This window comes from Anopheles gambiae, chromosome 2 (assembly GCF_943734735.2).
Source record: "Anopheles gambiae chromosome 2, idAnoGambNW_F1_1, whole genome shotgun sequence".
Taxonomy (NCBI): domain Eukaryota; kingdom Metazoa; phylum Arthropoda; class Insecta; order Diptera; family Culicidae; genus Anopheles; species Anopheles gambiae.
Window position 1 is genome coordinate 31262862 of NC_064601.1, and position 17160 is coordinate 31280021.

Below are 17160 nucleotides of genomic sequence, written 5' to 3' on the forward strand. Positions count from 1 at the left end.
ACAACCATAAATGCTATTTTATGAACGAAAAGTCAACCGCCAACGGCAAAAGACTGTCAAGGCTCGCCCGTACAATATGGCCGACCGAACCGGCCCTTGAGCCACCTGGCCCGTGCCCATGTTCATTGACCTCGCCATCTCACGCACACACTGCCCGCGACGAACGCTCGCACGGTGCATCTCGCTCTCGCGTGCGCCGAGCCGCCTCGGCCCAGCTCGCTCGCACACCACCGTACACGGTGCGTGCCTGTGCTGGTGTGCGTGCGATCGGGCAAATTTTCTGCTCTCCGTTCATTTCACTCCATTCTGTTCCTACGTGTTCAATTTACAGAGAAATTTGTCACTGGCGGTTCACATTCACGTCTCACGCCTGCCGACTCCGTTTTCGTGGTGCCGTCGTCGTGGAAGTTCCTGTCGTGCGTGTGCGTGCGTGCGTTCGTGTGTGTCAAGTTTGGTCGGAAAATCGGTTGTGCGTGCCCGTGCGATATCGCCCATCCCCATCCCCGCACAGTCCGGTTAGTGTTGCCCGCTTTGTACAGCCGAAATTGCCCGTTTGTTTCAGTTTTTTTCTTTCCATTTTTCCGCTTTTCCCGTTTTCCGCCGCGCACGCACATACACGCACACACACACATACACACGCACATATCAGCACCGCTAGGAAGGAGTGCGTGCTCGCGGCTGTCCGGTGTGTGTGTGTATGTACGTGCGACAGTATGTGAGCGTGTGTGTGTGCGCGTATGTGTGCGCTCTTTCGATTCGTTCTACCCCGTACGTGTGACGTGTTGGCGTGTTCGGTTCTGGTGGGTCTGCGATCCGCTCCCACACCTCTTTCAAGGCGTTTTTACGGGACAAGTGCGCAAGGGGGTGCCACCAGGATGGAACAAGAATCTCCTCCATGACGGGAGCCGGGTGTATCGACTCTTAAGACGACAAACTCTTTTCTGCATTTCTGGTGCTGACCGGGGAAATCAGTCTAATTGGCCGCTGCCAGAACACTAGAGGAGCTGCTATTCGCTTCGGTATCCAATCTACCGTTACCCCTGTGCGTGTACGTGTGAGTGTGTGTGAGAGAGAGTCAGTGCTTGTGTGTGATTTGGTATGGGTCGCGGAACGCGGGTGCGTGCTCTTCAGCGACGAAACACAAATGGCTAGAACGAAGGAATACGCCAAATCTAAGCAAGGCCTCAGCCCAGCAATTGTAACCGGAACGCTGAGATACACAGCATTATTGTACAGCATTCATAAATGTCCATCAAAGTAACACGAGAATCTTTGCCCGTGTCGCAACCATGCAAAAGAGGGTACAAGTGCGATTGAATTGAGTTTTGCGGCAACTCGAGGAGGGGGGGGGGGGGAGGGGATATATTGTGTGTATGTGTGTGTGTGTGCAAAGATGGGGATTTATTCTACCAATGTCGCTGGAGTCGCCCGAATGCCGTCACCATCCGGATGCGTAACTCTTTCTTTTCCTCTGCTTCCGGCGGACACACACACACGCACTCATGGTGGAAGATAATTTCGATGCACTTTCACTGTGCACTCAGCATCCACCTCCCAAGCGTCAATTCCTGCCGAAAAGTCTCGTTCCGCAATAACCCCCACCGGGAGTGACGAGTGTGTGTTTGTGTGCGTGTGCTGTGTGCACGAGCGCTACGTGGACAACGCTTCTCGATGAATGCATCCTATGCCCAGACACACACACACACACACTCTACGAAGGGTTACGGGAGACGGGTAGATCTTTAGTAGTAGCGGCTCTTCCCCTCCCCATGGTCCCTTTTCTCACCGGCAATGATGCAGTGCCGTTGCATGGTTGGTTGGAAAATCTGTTCACAGTTGTGTGTGTGTGTGTGTGTGTGTGTGTATGTGGGGAAAGCTTGGGAATCTCCCCCCACTCTCCTTCCCTTCCACCGCCCCAACCCAACCCAACCCAACCAAATATTTCAACGCGAAGTGTGGAAAGTTGGTTTTAATGGGTTTAGTGGTGGACGACATTCCCCCCTTTTTATAATCACAACCTACGGGAGTGGTAGTAACCTAGGTTCCATTTTTTGTGTACAAACTACGACAAAAGAGCACGTTTTTTTGTTTGGTTCAACATCGATTGATGTATGTGCAGTGGATCAAATTAATGCTTATTTGACCAGCGTACGAAAAACACATACACACACATACACACACGAACAATAAATCGCAAATCGCCACCTTTAAGCACAGTGCTAGAATGGAACCGTTTCGGTCGGTGTAGATTTTCCTAGGTTTTCCCAGCCCCGGTCAGCCGCTCGACGAAAACCGCCCTTCCTTCTAATCCATACGGCGGCGGCGGCGGCACACATTGGTGCTTCCTCCCGGTGAGCATAGTGGACCGAGAATAAAATAGCTCACATCCATCCGCTGACAGAAGCAAGTGGTGTTGGACCCCTCCCCAATATCATTAGTTCTAGCCGGGGATGGGTGTAGTGGGGTAGTATGTGACGGGCGCATTACCCCATCCCTACCCTACCAATCCGGGGACCGGTCACTGATCCGATGGGAAGGGGACGAAGCGCACATTTCTTACAATGTGTGTCTCTCTAAATTTGTGACCACGGTCGCTTCCCCATCACATTAGCGCTTAGGCGCTTATAGTGCGTATGCCTCCTTCGCCACAGTCCCTGCCCTGCGTGCAATTGAACTCTCTCTTTCTCTTTCACACAATCTCTCTCTCTCTCTTTGGGGTTTTTAGTTCTCGCCCTCGCGCAACCCCGGGGGTTTATCATCATCCGGTTTCGGTCGGGTTATTCGCGCGGATGGCCACATCGCGCTGTGCACTTGTCAGCAACACTTGAACAAGCAAATTAGAAAACGCGGTGGTGCCTTGGCATGATCTTCGTGTTCGTCTCGTCTGGTGCGATACTCCCCACTGCCCAGACACGGGAAAGGCCCAGCGTGCGTACTACAAAGTTCGTGGGCAAGAGAACATTCTGAATTACTCCCCTCATTCCTTCCCAAGCGATGTGTGTACTACTACGATGGTGATGGGGTAATGATGCTGGGTTTAGGGTACGATTTTGACAGCGCTCTCGAAACCCGGCAAAAGCGTGAGAACAAGAGAGAGAGAGAGAGAGAGAGAGAGAGAGAGAGAGAGAGAGGACGATGAGATTTTTGACTGACACGAGACGCATCCGTCTCCTTTGTAAAAGAATCTACTTTTTAATAGATTTTAAGCCATGTGGAGCCGATGATGCAGTAGTGCTTGATAACAAAAAACATGTAAAAGTAATTTCGATGCAAATTTGCAAGTTTATAAAAAGTATTTTTCAGAAGAAAAAAATGTGAAAATAATTTATAATGGCATAAAGCGAACAGGTCATCAGACAGACGGGGGCAAATGGAAGAGAAGAAACAAAGTCGTTGCTATGCATCCCCTATTGGTACGATCTTCTGTGAGACACACATGCTGTGTAGAAGAAATGGCAAACCGAATTCTTCGTTCATCAATTTTGCTTCAACGAGAGAAAAACACATAAAAAGGCCAACCAGCGAGCACAATAGAGAAGCTAACCTGTGAAGGCACCACTAATGAATGTGTGGATGTGTAAAATAGAAGAAATAGAGGAGACAAAGACACGGCGGACGTCTCGCCAACGACGACCGACCGACCACCAAGGCGATTCAATGTACTACACGCTTATGCACAATCGCGGCGCGCCCGGCTTCTCCGCAGAAGTCCGCCGCAAAGGTCTCTGACGATCGCAGATTAGTTGCCAGCCGGCGAGATTGTATTGGTTCTGGCCGGCCGGCCGGCCCAGTCTGCCTGCGTGGACGACGTGGTGATTTGCCGCGCGCTAATGATAGAGTAAGATGGCACGAAGATGATGGGGTGCGCGAGAGATGATGAACTCGCTCACCCGCAAGCGTGGCGGCATGAGCAGTTTGGCTCAAGCAGCGCTCGGTAAGAAAGGGAACCAACCGATCGAGCAGAAGGGAATGCTACATCCACACCACACATCCATGCACCATCGCTGCGTTTGGGCGTAGGAAATGATGGTTCTGTGGCTGGAATTGGTGCGATGAAGAGGGAGGATGGTGTATCTATCTTGTAGTTAAAGCGATGCAAAGGCACCGGTCATGGTGGTATGGTATTGGGCATTCAGCAAGAAAGCATTTTAAAGTATTCTCTGTTTTCTTATTTTTAGGAATACGTAGTAAACCGACGACTTCTGAACATATTCTGAACGGGTGTCAAAAAAGCTTTCCCTAAGTTATGCCGCCGCTACCAATACTTTCGATAAGAAGAAATAACATTTCGCTTAAAAAGATGTCTGGCAAACATGTTCGCATTGTCTGTTGTTGCCCTCCCCCAGTGCAACGAGTTTCGCCAACTCCCATCGCTCGTCCTTTTTTCTCCTTCGCTTCGCGATCACTTTTAGTCGGAGAGTCGGTGTAATGTCTAGCCTTGAGTTTGAGGACCATAAACGCCATGATGGTGCCTGTTGTCGTCTGTACCCTTCGTCGTCCAATAACGATCTACACACACACACATACATGTATCCATTTGTAATAAGAGTACTCTCTGTGTAATTTATCCACGATCTTGCCGTGACGATCGCGATGCTGAGGTGGCCTCTACCATTATCGTTACTGGCAGCATCCTGGCGAAGCTGAGAAACTGCATCCACACGATTGCAACCAACGGGAGGGAGAGATTTGGACGAAAAACACAAGGCCCTTTGCTGGCTTGAAAATTGCATTTTCCACTGCATTTTGTACTCCATTTTCCTCCCCCTCTGTTCCACGATTTGTCCCGAACTTCCCGTCTGGTGGGATAATCAGCTATCTCTATATCCCCAACGCAGCGTTAAACAGCCACAACCATAGCGTGTAGAGTGCCGATCTTGCTTTTGGTGTGGTGGGGCAGCCTTTCTGCCTTTGCGATCGTCACGTCCCTGTAGGGTTGGGGAACGCGAACGGCCGTCAAAAGCAAAAGCGGAAACAACGCGCACATACACTCCCATAAACACACAAACACACACACACAGAGGTGTGCTGGAACTGGTTTCATTTCTTTCCTCTCTTTTGCCAGCACAGTGCTGGCCAAGAAGAGATCGCGCTCCGTCCTCCTACCGCGGGATGGTGATGCATCTCAAACACTGACGGGTTTCCTCTGTCTCCGCCACTGCTCCAAGTGTGCGAGTGCGCCGTGTAAAGTTGGCAATGTTTAAAACCCCTCCCCGGGGACACCAACTCCCCTCATCTACCCCAGCTGCCGTCAGTTGGCAGCAGTCGTCAACTTTTACGCACACCGGGACCAGTTCTCGCAGCGATCTGTGACCTTCAGAGGCTATCCGCGCTCTCCCACCATTGGATATTCCCGTTGGTTCGTAGCGCATAAGGACGTGGCGTCATTCGGCGTGTTGGTGGGAGATGAATCTTTCGCTTGCAGCATCTTCGCGACTGCAGTTTTGACCCCAGCAGCCTTTTCCTTTCCCCTATCGCAATCCAACTCCTTTGGACCGTTTCTTCGAATTGTTCATGTGGCGCCGTGACGTGCGCTTGCCCGATGAAATGCTCTTTTCGCTGTAAAATGCTGTTCGAGCATTGCTCATATTGTTCCGTCAAAGGCTACACGACGTGGCATGAGATGATCTTTGTACGATCGGCATTGTACGGGTTTGTGTGTTAAACCCTGTAACCCGTGCAACGTTGCAAGCCAACTCAATTCTAGTTTTGGAGTTTATTTTAGTTTTAATCTTAACTGCATAAATATGTTCTCATACGATATAATCAATCGTAGTTGAGAGTTGAAAACAAAAACTAATAATTAGTTTAATGATTGTTACAATCCCCAATACACAGTCCCGACGTCAATTACGCACCATGACTGTCTCGAAAGTATGGTCCCCCTCTGACAATGGAGAGTCCGAAAAAAAAGATAACAAAAGCACAATTCGTAAAAGTAAAAAGAGGGATTGCTTCTTCCACTTCTCGCCACCAGCGAGCTCGGTTGCGTAGATGAGAAATTCATCTATGGTGGTGGTCTCGTGCAGCATTGATTTTACACTCTCTGCGCCCAGATCAAAGCAAGCCCGGCAAACGCCGCTTTCCGCGCGAAAGGCTTTTTGGATTGATTTGATCAGCGCATTGGAGAAAATGGAGAAAATAGCGTAACCAATTTGATCTTTTACCATTTAAACACTGGCTGTGTGAAAATAAATCGTTCATTCAGGGGTGTTTTGCGTGACATTGCGTTGAAATTGATTGATGATGAAGGTGCATTTTATATGTATCATGAGTAATTGTAAACATCTACATATTCCCATACCTTGCGTTCGTTGCAGCACAGTTCGCAGTCGACGGATGTGTGTTGCCTGAAATGATGCAATCCGATGCTCCCTGCTGTGTCACTACGAGGGGAGGGCATGTTCTTCCCTCCTGGGCTGTGGATGGGTTTCCAGTTTAATTCCCCAAAGCTCCAATTGCTCGATCGAAACGCGGGCGTGCGCGAACGACAAAAAAAACGGTTTTATCTGTTATCGGTAGTACCCGGCGGCAAAAGTCAGCAACGCCGCCGATCGTTCTACTGTGGGTACAGGCACACCCCACACTTGCTGCTGCTGCTGCTTCTGCTGCTGGCTTCGGTGCACTTGGGTTAGCAAGAGCGCTCATTCATAAAGGAATTGCTTGATAAGCGCCTAACACGCTTTGTCGCCTTTGCCGGCCCCGCCACCGGGCTGTTCCTCCGGGCGCGCCTCCCTTTCTTCTGGCACACCTCCATTTGTGTGTCGATCTCTTCATTACGATGGCGCGTTATGGTTGTTTTTTCGTGCCTAGCCTGCGATAAGAAATCAGTTGCGTTCGCTAGCGCAGTTGCGTATAGCAAGGGGCAAGCGTTTTAAACAAACGGATGGAAAGGTGGTGCTGGTGGTGGTGGTGGTGGTAGTGACCCGATTCTCTCCGGCAGTGCTGCTCGTTGGCAAACACACCAAAAACACATCTCCCATGGCTCGCCTGTGAAAAGTGAGAGTATCTTAACGCCAACGTCACCAACCATCTTTATGACACGTTTATATTGCGCCAGACCGTGTAGCATATACCCCAGTGCGTGTGTGTTACTCTGGTACATTGACTTTTCGGCTTTCGGGACCAAAAAAAAAAAACAATGCTTCATATCTCGGGGCGACGCGCAGCTTTGTGATTTTGCCTTCCCGCCACATACAGTAGGTTTCTCATTTCGGTTCGGATGTATGTAGCCGCCGGAAGCAGCAACAAAGGCGCTCGCACGGCTTCCGTTGCCTGAAGAAGAAGGAAAAAAAAGGGTTTAGTAAAAGAAAAGCAAAAGCGAATCAGCGAACAGCATGCGTGACTCACCTTTCTACTTGTCAACGATCTAAGTACTATTCACACACTTCAAACAATCTCGGGGATATATTTAATCTGTTTGTAAACCATCCTATCCCTCTTTCTTCGCCCGGCTAAACAGTCTTTTGTCTATTGAGCACAGTACGATTGTGCGCGAAAGGTGGTCTTATCGATAAGTGTAGTCCGCAGAATAGACGGAACAGAGGCGAACATTCCGGAAATTTCATCCAAGTCATCCGTCTGCCCCTCACCACGCGACCAGAAAGTCCAGATTGTTTGTCTTCATGGATCACTTCGATTGTATCACTTCGAAAAGTGTGGCCCCCTCTTGTCGCTTCTGTGGCAACCGATGGGGCAAAGCGTGTTGTGCTATAGCCAATTTGTGTTTCTACTAGCAGCGTCAAATTAATCAAATTGCTACAATTAATCTGCCATGTTGTGTGTCGCAAGTGATCCGACTGCTCACAAGAGCCTATTTTAATTGAGACACCGAAACAGTATTGCGTGGTTTATGTGTGCTTCTAATCAAAAGGAGCGAAAGCGTGTTATCAACGCAAAAGAGATGCAGAGGAGGGATCGGTCACAACTAGCATGCCAGCAGGCGGATGCTGCTGCTAGTTACCCGGTGTCAAAGTACAACGATCACTTAAGCATATCTCCTGTCGTCCACACTACTGTGGCTGACGCTCTGCCACGTCGACACGCTGTTTTTGACACGTTGCTGCCCGTAGTCCAGCGCCCGGTTGGCAAGCATCGTCTTCCCCGCCGCCGTACGCTATTTTTATTACAGCGATAAATGAGCGTACCAGACACGTGCTTTCCGCTGAGAGTGGCTTCTTCGTTCGACGGTGTCATATTGAATCGCTTTTCTAATCGCTTCTCTCGCTCTCTCGCACACTCGTGCCCCGGCGCGTCACAGGTCCCTCGCCTCCTCTAATATTCATATGCTGAAGCATCGTTTTATTAATTTCTGCTGGTAGCCACCGGCAATGTTGATGCGCAATTGTGTGTGTGTATGTGCGTGTCTCTGATGGTAGATGGACGCGTGCCCGAGACCCGACCGTCATATCGCGCCGACGACTACAATTAACGCGGCTAGCAATTGTTTCTGCTCGATGCGCATCCATTTTAATAAAAATTCTTTCTATTTCATAATTACAGCATCGCTCGACTGTGCCAGCTGTTTGGAGTGAACGCGCCGCGGCAGTAGTAGCAGCAATCACAGCGTGACCCACACACACCCACACACACACACACACATCCCCTTCACCGGCTCTCTCATTTCCCGTGCCCGTGGATCGTCTGCGTGTGCAGCAAATCATGCAAAAATGGATCTGACTACATTGTCGTTCATCGTAATTGTGCTCTTCTTTTCCCTGATGTCGATGCTGTTTATCAGCCGCTTCCTGCCCAAGGGCAAATCGTTCGAGGAGATGCTGAAGGAGAAGCGCGAAATGCGTGAAAAAATCCTTGGGCTAACGTCGCCATCCACCACCACCGGATCGTCCTCGACCAAGTCGAGCAAGGAGTCGGCTAACAAGCGTACGAAGAAAACGCATGCCGGCGGCGGCAACCAGAACCAGAAGAATCGCAATGCCAAGCAGCAGCAGCAGCAGCACCAGCGCGTTGAGGTGGTGGAGAAGGAAAGCGATGGCAATTCGTCCGAGAGTCCGCTCGAGGAGGAAATCAATCCGCTAACGTACGGTGCTAAGAAGCGCACCGGGCAGGCCACGAACCTGACGGTGGAGTACGCGGAAACGGAAGCATTTCCGCTGAGCGAGAATGCCGGTGGAAATAAGGTAAGGTTTTTGCTGTAACTCTTCGGTTTGTTGTAACCTTTGCTGAATTGTTTAATAATTCTGTCTATCTTTTCTATAGAAAAAAGATAACAAACAGCAGCAAGGTGGCAAGAAAAACAAGCAGAAATCGGCTGGTGGCATTCTGGTGAACAAATCCGAGCCGGTTCTGGTGAAGTCGGTCGAAACCGTACCGGAGATGAACCATTTCGCCGAGATTCACCCGAAAGATGCGTTGGAAATTGCACGTCAGCAGGTAAGACCGTGGTGAAGATCAGTTCGCTTGGTTGAATTGTATGCATTGTAAGCTTTACAACCTACGTTTTATGAACCTATTCTTCCATCACCAGAAACACGAAGAAGATACCAAGGGTGGAAAGCATCCGGCACCAAAAGAGCAGCGCAATCGCAACAAGAGAGATAATCAGTCGAAACAATCCCCTAAGACCGCAGCCGGTGGTGGCACCAACAACGCTGCAGAGTCGCAACAGCAACAGCAACAGCAACAGCATCACCACCATCATCAGAATGCCCCGGCAGCGAATGTGGCCCACGCAGGGGAATCGAAAAAGAAGCAGCACGAGGCAACGGCCGATAACAACAAATCCTCCACCGCCGTGGCAGCGCAGAAGGACAAATCGAACAAGAAGAAGAAAAACGAACTGATCACGCAGGAGCTGGCAGTGGAGATGGCGGACGCCGTGAACGTACACTCGCTGGTCAACATCCTCAACAAGACCGATCTGCCCCGGAACGATATTCAGATACTGATCGACTTTCTGCTAAACAAGCAGCAGGACACGCTGGCCAAGGATCCGTCCGAGTGGAACGATCCGTCCGACCCGCTGCAGAAGCTGAAGAAGCAGCTGCAGGAGAAGGAGTCGGCCCTGCTCGAGGAGCAGCAGGCCGCGGCCGGCCTGCAGGCCAAGCTGAAGGAGCTGCGCCAGGAGCTGAACGGCGAGAAGATGCACACCGGGGCCGTGCTCAAGGGGTACGTCGAGGAGCTGAACAACAAGAAGCAGGAGGTGCAGAATCTGTCACAGGAGCTGAACATGCTCCGGGACAAGCTGGCGAACGAGAAGCAAACCATGTCGATGCAGTTCCAGCAGCTGCAGGCCAAGTACCTGCAGTTGTCGAAGGAACACGCCTCGACGCAGGACCATGGGGCAACGATCGCGCAGCTGAACAACGATCTACAGCTGCTGCAGCAGGAGCTGATGGCCAAGAACCAGCTGCTGAGCGAAAAGCTACAGTCCGAGGAGGTAAGCTCGATAGCGGTTTGACCACTGAGCCTTACCTTGACATATTTATTTCGTGTTCCCCCCACACAGGAAATGATGAAGAAAAAGACTGAGTACGAACATATTTTACGCAACAATGATGAGCTGATGAGACAGCGCGTACAGGGTAAGGATACATTGCTATGGACAATGGTTCGACCATAACCTCTATAAAACGCTTCCGTTCGTCCCTTCCCTTCCAGAGCTAACTGCGTACGAGAACGATTTGCGCCAGCTGCGACTCGAGCTGAGCCAGAAGGACGAGCTGAGCCAGACCTGCCAACAGCAGAGCTACGAAATCGAGCAGCTGAAGGCAGAGCTGCAGGCAAAGCAGAAGCAGGCGCACGCGGCAGCGTCGGCGGCAGCGGCCGCCGCCCACACCCACAGCCAGGCGGACGAAAGCAATCGCGTCGAAATCCGCAACCTCCAGAATGCCTTAGACTCTACCAAATCGAAGCTCGAGGTGTACCGGAGCGAGCTGGTCGAGTGCAAGAGCCTGATGACGGACTACAAGCAGCAGGCGAACGAACTGAAGGCGAAGGAGGAACAGCTGCAGAAGCAGCTCGAGGAGCAACGACAGAAGAATGACGTAAGTAGTGGCCAATAAACCGCAGGCTCCCATTCTCCTCCCATCGGGGGGACCCTTTGAATGAGTGGGGTGTGCGTTGTGATTGTGATTCGTGTGTCCCATGTGTGTGTGTGCCTTTCCGGTGTGTTCGATTTTCATTTCCTTCGCCTTTTTCATTAGAATGTTCAATTTTCTATCGCTCTATTGTGTATATATTTTCCAAAATTTTATGTGGGCAGTTTCATTACCGGTCAGATTGTTATTTTCTGTTAAAATGGTTATTAAACAGACGAGACGAAATATAAGAAGATATGTTTGCCTATGACTCATATCAATGGGGAATGGGTTGGATGGCTCAAAAAAGGCTTCAAAGGCATGACGCTTGTCTTAAAGCTTAATAATAGGTTGAAACATGCTTGCCTGTAAAAATATTCATATTATCCTGCTATCTTGTTAGATTACATGTATATCCCGTTTGATTTAAATATTTCCAGTAGTAATCTAATTCGCATAATTCGAATAGGAAATTAATTGAAAATGATCGTTCTATTTAATCACAAATTTGACGTTAAACATAATCAACTCATCAAACCCGTAGTGGCCATGTAACAAACAAATATCATCTCCGTTACCCTCTGTGCACCTCCATATATCCAGCATATAAGCGCACTTGCGTGAGAATGGCAAAATTGCACCCAAATCACTGGCCTCCCACTGTTGTGCTGTGTTGTACATTTTATCGCTTCATTTTGTCAGTTTAAAATGATTATATCCTACCCTAAAATGCCCTAAATGCCATTTTCGTTTACGCTGTGTTTGTTTCTTCTTTTTTTTTCTTTCGTTCTTGTTTGACGATTCGTGTGCGCGCGCGTGTCCCCCGCAATTCCGTTACGTTGCGTTACCGTTTGTCCTTAACAACGCACGCCATGTAACGCAATTTGAATGCGTATGCGCGCGTGACCTCACCACCAACACACCATGGTTCCTCCTCCCTTCTACACATCCCTTTTTCCCGGATCGCAACCCATTTGCTTGATCTGATGTCCTGCATCATCCTTTCTTACTATGTATTACTACTACTACTACTACTACTACTACCAACCACCATCAACAACACCATCACCACTGCAATGGCATTGCGCGCATTTGCACCTTGCTCTCCTCCGCGTGTTGCTGCCTGCGTAACTGCGCAAAACAAACGCAAACCAAAAATACGCGTAGAATTTGCGAACGAAAAACTGGAAGTTGGTTGAGGCATTGCAAGATGCCGAACGGCGAAGAGGACCGACGACACCGGCAGCCGCCAATGATGTTGTAAGTGGAAAGCGAAGTGTGTTCTGCCAAACGCTCTCTGCTCTCTCTCTCTTTCTCTAATACAGTATCTCAAAGAGTGTGAATCTGATAATTTGTTTCGGAAAAGAACGAACTGATTGCACATTAAGATATCTTTTCTATTTCTCTATCTTTCCTGCCTAATTGTAGGAACAGCAGCAAAAGCTGGCCAACAGCAGTGCAGAGAAGGTGGACGTCGGTAAGGTCATCCTGGAGGAGCAGAACCGAACGAAGGATTTGCTGGTGCAGCTGCTGCAGCCGACCGGTGTGGTGTCGGCCCTGCCCGTCGATGCGACCGATTTCCAGAGCTGGCTCGAGGCGACGGTCGGCTGCATTAAGGAGCAGTACGAGCACCTGCAGCAATCTCACACCACCACCACCACCACCACCACCAGTAGCAGTAGTACCAGTAGCGGCAGCAGCGGCGTTAACAACGCGTCGGTGGTCACGAACAGCCACCCGGAGCAAAGCTCTGGCACTGCCAACAGCAACAACAGTGACAGCAGCAGTAGGCTTAACAGTAGCAGCAATATAATCGCTAATAATAATCTTAATACCAATAGCAGCGTTAATAGTAGTTTACACGAGCATGCGAACGACGGTGCGGTGGTGAACAAGAACGGTGCCACCGGCGGCAGCGACAGTGGCGCCGAGGACGACCAGCAAACAATGGCGCTGCGGTACGAGCAGATGCAGAAAACCGTCGATCAGTATAAGACTATCATAGCCGACACGGTACGTACTTCTATGTAGTTGCACGCAGAGCAAGCGTGTTTTTGAGATACCCTTTGGTCTCACTATCGGTTTGCTGTCTTGTCTCCTCATCGCACAGGAAAACATGCTGAAAAACCTCGAAGCGAAGGTGATCGAGCAGGACATCCACTGGCGCACGGTGGTGCAGGCGAAGGATAAGGAGCTAACCCTGCTCAAATCAGCCGGTGCCGTCGGGCAGTAGTAGGATGGGTGGCGGCGGACGGTAACCAACCATCAGCAAGGTCCGTGAAAAAAAGTGCGTGTCTCTGAACCACCACCACCACCACCATTCATCACCCTCAACACCAACACACGAGTGTTGTTCCGAACGCTGTTCAACAACCTCTCCCCTCTCGGTGCGCAAGGACATACACGCACACACACACACACCCCCTTGCAGGTTGGGGACGATCAAACGAATCGGAACAGCAAGCAAGTGTGATGCAAAAGGATATATGGGAAAAGGGGTAAGAAATGCCGCAGAAAAAGTGTCCAACATGCCGCTTTCTCTAAATTGAAGAGGCACTGGAGGGAGAAGAATAACAACAGAAAAAGGGCAGGGAAACGTGTTTTGGATAGGCAGCGCAACATAAACAAGGCAGAGGGGACAGGACAGGACAGGACAGTAGTTGAAGGGGTAGGAACAGTAAAACGGCGACAAATCTCTCGATGCGCACGCGGTAGATTGAGATCGTATGCTGCGGCAATTAATCTGCCGCCACACACACACACTCACTACCACCTCCTCCGTCAAACCGCAACTCTCGCAACAGTTAACGTAACGTAAGCAGCGGTGTGTTCCCACCCGAAAACGTGACATTAAACCGATCGGGAGGTTGGTAAAAAGGGGGGGCGTCCGGAAATTAGCCGACAGGAAGCCGAACCGAATCCTCTATTGCATATATTTATATATATACATATACTTTTACTTTAACGTACATACACACACACACATACATACTCGCTCGATCGGTCGCGTTCGCTCGCATATTCGCTCGCATATTCGTTTATCTTTTTACGTTGTCCTATTCGATCCATTTGATCCGTTTCTCTCCACCACCTCCTTAACATAGCAACGCACAGTGCGCGCGCACTCGCACACACACAGAGGCAGCGGAAGCGTTGCACACTTTGATAATTGGTACTATGTATAATCGTGTTACAATTGACTTCTTTGAAAAGAGTTTGTGTTCTTCTTTGTTTCTACATTGTGTCAACTGACCAGGGTTTTTGTTTACATCTCTTGTAATATTTTTGTTTTGTTCGTTTACGCATTTCGCGTGCGCTTGAGTGTCTGTCGTGAGTGCGTCTGTTGTGTTGTGTTGTTAGTGTGTGTGTGCGTATATTTAGCCTAGAGACGTCCTACATTGATATCTGTGGCCAATAGATGTTTTGCAATTGTTTTGGGACAGTTGCATTCAAATACACATTCTGTACCAGCTGTAACGGAACGTGAACGGAACATTTGTTAAGCATTATTGTGGTTAACGTCGTGTTGAAGGATTCCGAAGGAGGTTTTCGATTCTCAGTTCCCTCTCCCCTCCTCCCCTTTATAAAGGTGCTCCGTATGCGGTAAATGTATCAACACGCACAAATTCCTATGCATTTATACCTTCACATCAGGCTAGATGTTTAACGGTCCTTTGTTGTTGTACGCATTCAACCCCCCTCATCACCCCTTCTACCGACCCCATTATTTGCCTACCGTACCCATACCTGTACCGGAATTCGTTTGCTCTCAATCAAATCAAATGAAAGGATTTTACAATGCATGAATCTAATACACCCCTGGTGGTTTTGGTGGTGTGTGTATGTTAATGAGGGTGATCGCGCGATAATGATCAGCGGGGTTAGATTGAAAATAGGTAAAAGAAAACGCCCCAAATCCTGCTCTGTATGGCTAAAGAAACGAATTAAAAGGAAAAAATGATTAAAGAGAACATCCCCGTACTCAATAAGTTTATACATTGTGTGTGTGTGTGTGTGCATGGTGAGACGTGAGAAAGGGTGAGTGCGAAAGAGAGAAGACAGAGAGAAAATATGCATAACTTGTTTCTTTTTTTTGTTCTATTATATTTAAAAAAAGAGCCGAGCAGGAAGCAACATAATAATACGACGAGCCAAGGGAGCGAGTATGTAATAGGTTCAATAGTGAAATATGGAATTATAGAAACGAAGGAAGAGAAGAGAAGGAGGGGGGAGGGGGCTTATAAAAAGTGAAAGATAATCTATAGAAGAGAAAGAGTAATAGGAAGATCAATAATAACAGGATAGGGAAAATAAATCCGATAAAAAAGGCAAGAGAATGCAAGCAGCAGGGCGTAACAATTGTACGACATAAAACAAAAAGAACAGCAATATTTATGTATAACTTTATTGTATACTTTATTTTACGTTTTCCATAATTCAACCCTTTATGTGTTACACTGCGGACGTCTGCCCCCGCTGGCTCCGCTGGTCTTGGCATCGTGGACAAGGTACGGCAAAACGGCGCAAAGTGTAATGGATTGTTATTACGTTAACATACGAAAGGTAACATTGGACGGACCCCGTACCCCGTACCCATAATTCTCTCATAATCTTTTTTCCCATTTATCCAAATCCTGCTCCTTCCATTATGAGGTTAAATTAAGTATAACTACCACCAATATGCGGGTGCGCGATTGAGAGAGAGAGAGAGATAGAGAGAGAAATAAAGAAAACATGCATTTGATACAAAGACAAGGGGAACGATAACAAAACGTGTGAGAATCACGGACCTCGTGCTAAAAGATAGAAACTGAAACTGAGAGGGATCGCAAGGGAAGTGGACGGTACGCCGTGAAACTTTCCAAGCACCTCTATGCTTATAATTCAGAGATACACACACTCACACAAACGCAGTGGCAGAGATTGACTAGAAAGCCAGCCTATCGGAAGAGAGTATGTTATCAGAAGGATGAAGTAAAATGGAACACACTCCCTTGAGGGGGAAGAAACAGACGGGAAGAAAGCTGTACTGGGAATGGAAAAAATTTGAAATAAATGCAGAATAATATATATGGCCCAAGAACAAGGTGTATAGTGGATTGCGTTTTACCGAAATTTCGAAAGAACAACGTGTCCACGATCTCCCCGTGGTGTCTGCTAGCGATCAACGATCAAGCAGAGGAACGAAGAGCCCTGCTCGCTTAGGGTTGTGTATATTCCAATTCGGACCGATGTTACGAGTGAAAGCAGCGCTAACCAAATCTAGTAGGTCAGCTACAACAACACAAAATGCGATGAGTAAAATGGTATTCCGTAGGCGGCCTACGACACCATAGACCGGAATGAGCTATGGAGCATCATGCAGCGGTACCACTGCCCTGGGAAGTTGATCCGGCTGTTAGGGACCACCATGAACGGGGAGCAATGCAAGGTGAGAATATCAAACTTGTCAGAATCTTTCGAATCTCACAGGGGTCTAAGCCAAGGGGACGGTCTACTCCTGTCCGCTCTTCAACATCGCCCTGGAAGGTGTCATTCGAAGCGTGGGGCTAGACAACGACATCACGTCTCTCCTTCGCGGATGGCATTCACATCATCGGCAGGACAACAGTGAAGCTGTGTGGTGAGGCGTACACCCGACTCAAACGCGAAGCAACAAGAATTGGATTGAGAATGTGACGAAGACGAAGTATGCACCTGCTTGCCGGAGACTCTGACCATCTGAGAAGCAGTGTATTTAGTTGACGGCGGAAATCTCGAGGTAGTAAATCTCGTGAAATCTGCTATCTCGTGACGGTCGTTACTTCGGACCACGACATCAGCAGCGAAATCCGGAGACTTATTGTGCATGGGATGCACGATTCTGGACTATGGACTTCACCGACTGCTGAGATCCAGAAGACTTCGAGCCCGCACGAAATGTGAGATATATCGCACATTGATTCGCCCGATGGTTCTCTATGGACACGAGTCCTGGACCATCCGAGCGGATGATGCAAATGTAGGAACTTGTTGTTCGTACGATAGGAAAATGCAGACTGCTTTATTCTCTATTTAACTAAAGCCTACTACACTCCGTTCAAGCTAGCGAGGTTGCTATGATCACAATACTCCTCCTCAA

The 17160-nt window shown here is 48.9% G+C and overlaps 1 protein-coding gene across 11 annotated transcripts; it reads left to right on the top strand.

Annotated features, from left to right (window-relative positions):
* The first annotated feature begins 154 nt into the window (after window positions 1-154).
* On the top strand, window positions 155-16125 carry LOC1272913 (ribosome-binding protein 1). 11 transcript variants are annotated; one of them, XM_001688295.3, is made up of 9 exons: window positions 155-515; window positions 8503-9140; window positions 9220-9393; window positions 9488-10399; window positions 10469-10544; window positions 10621-11006; window positions 12207-12299; window positions 12468-13052; window positions 13150-16125. In XM_001688295.3, exons 2-9 carry the CDS (start codon window positions 8670-8672, stop codon window positions 13270-13272), a joined length of 2820 nt encoding a protein of 939 aa, XP_001688347.3. In that variant the 5' UTR covers window positions 155-515; window positions 8503-8669; the 3' UTR covers window positions 13273-16125. The 11 variants fall into 11 exon arrangements, with proteins under 11 accessions (XP_001688347.3, XP_061502622.1, XP_061502617.1 ...); XM_061646633.1 differs by having other exon boundaries at window positions 283-1042; XM_061646632.1 differs by having other exon boundaries at window positions 283-551.
* Window positions 16126-17160: the final 1035 nt, after the last annotated feature.

Bases quoted from the DNA above. Each gene is read 5' to 3' on its own strand.
- LOC1272913 (XM_001688295.3), top strand. From the start codon at position 8,670: ATGGATCTGACTACATTGTCGTTCATCGTAATTGTGCTCTTCTTTTCC. The intron at 9,141-9,219 runs GTAAGGTTTTTG...TCTTTTCTATAG, and splicing joins AGAATGCCGGTGGAAATAAG to AAAAAAGATAACAAACAGCA. The intron at 10,545-10,620 runs GTAAGGATACAT...CTTCCCTTCCAG, and splicing joins GATGAGACAGCGCGTACAGG to AGCTAACTGCGTACGAGAAC.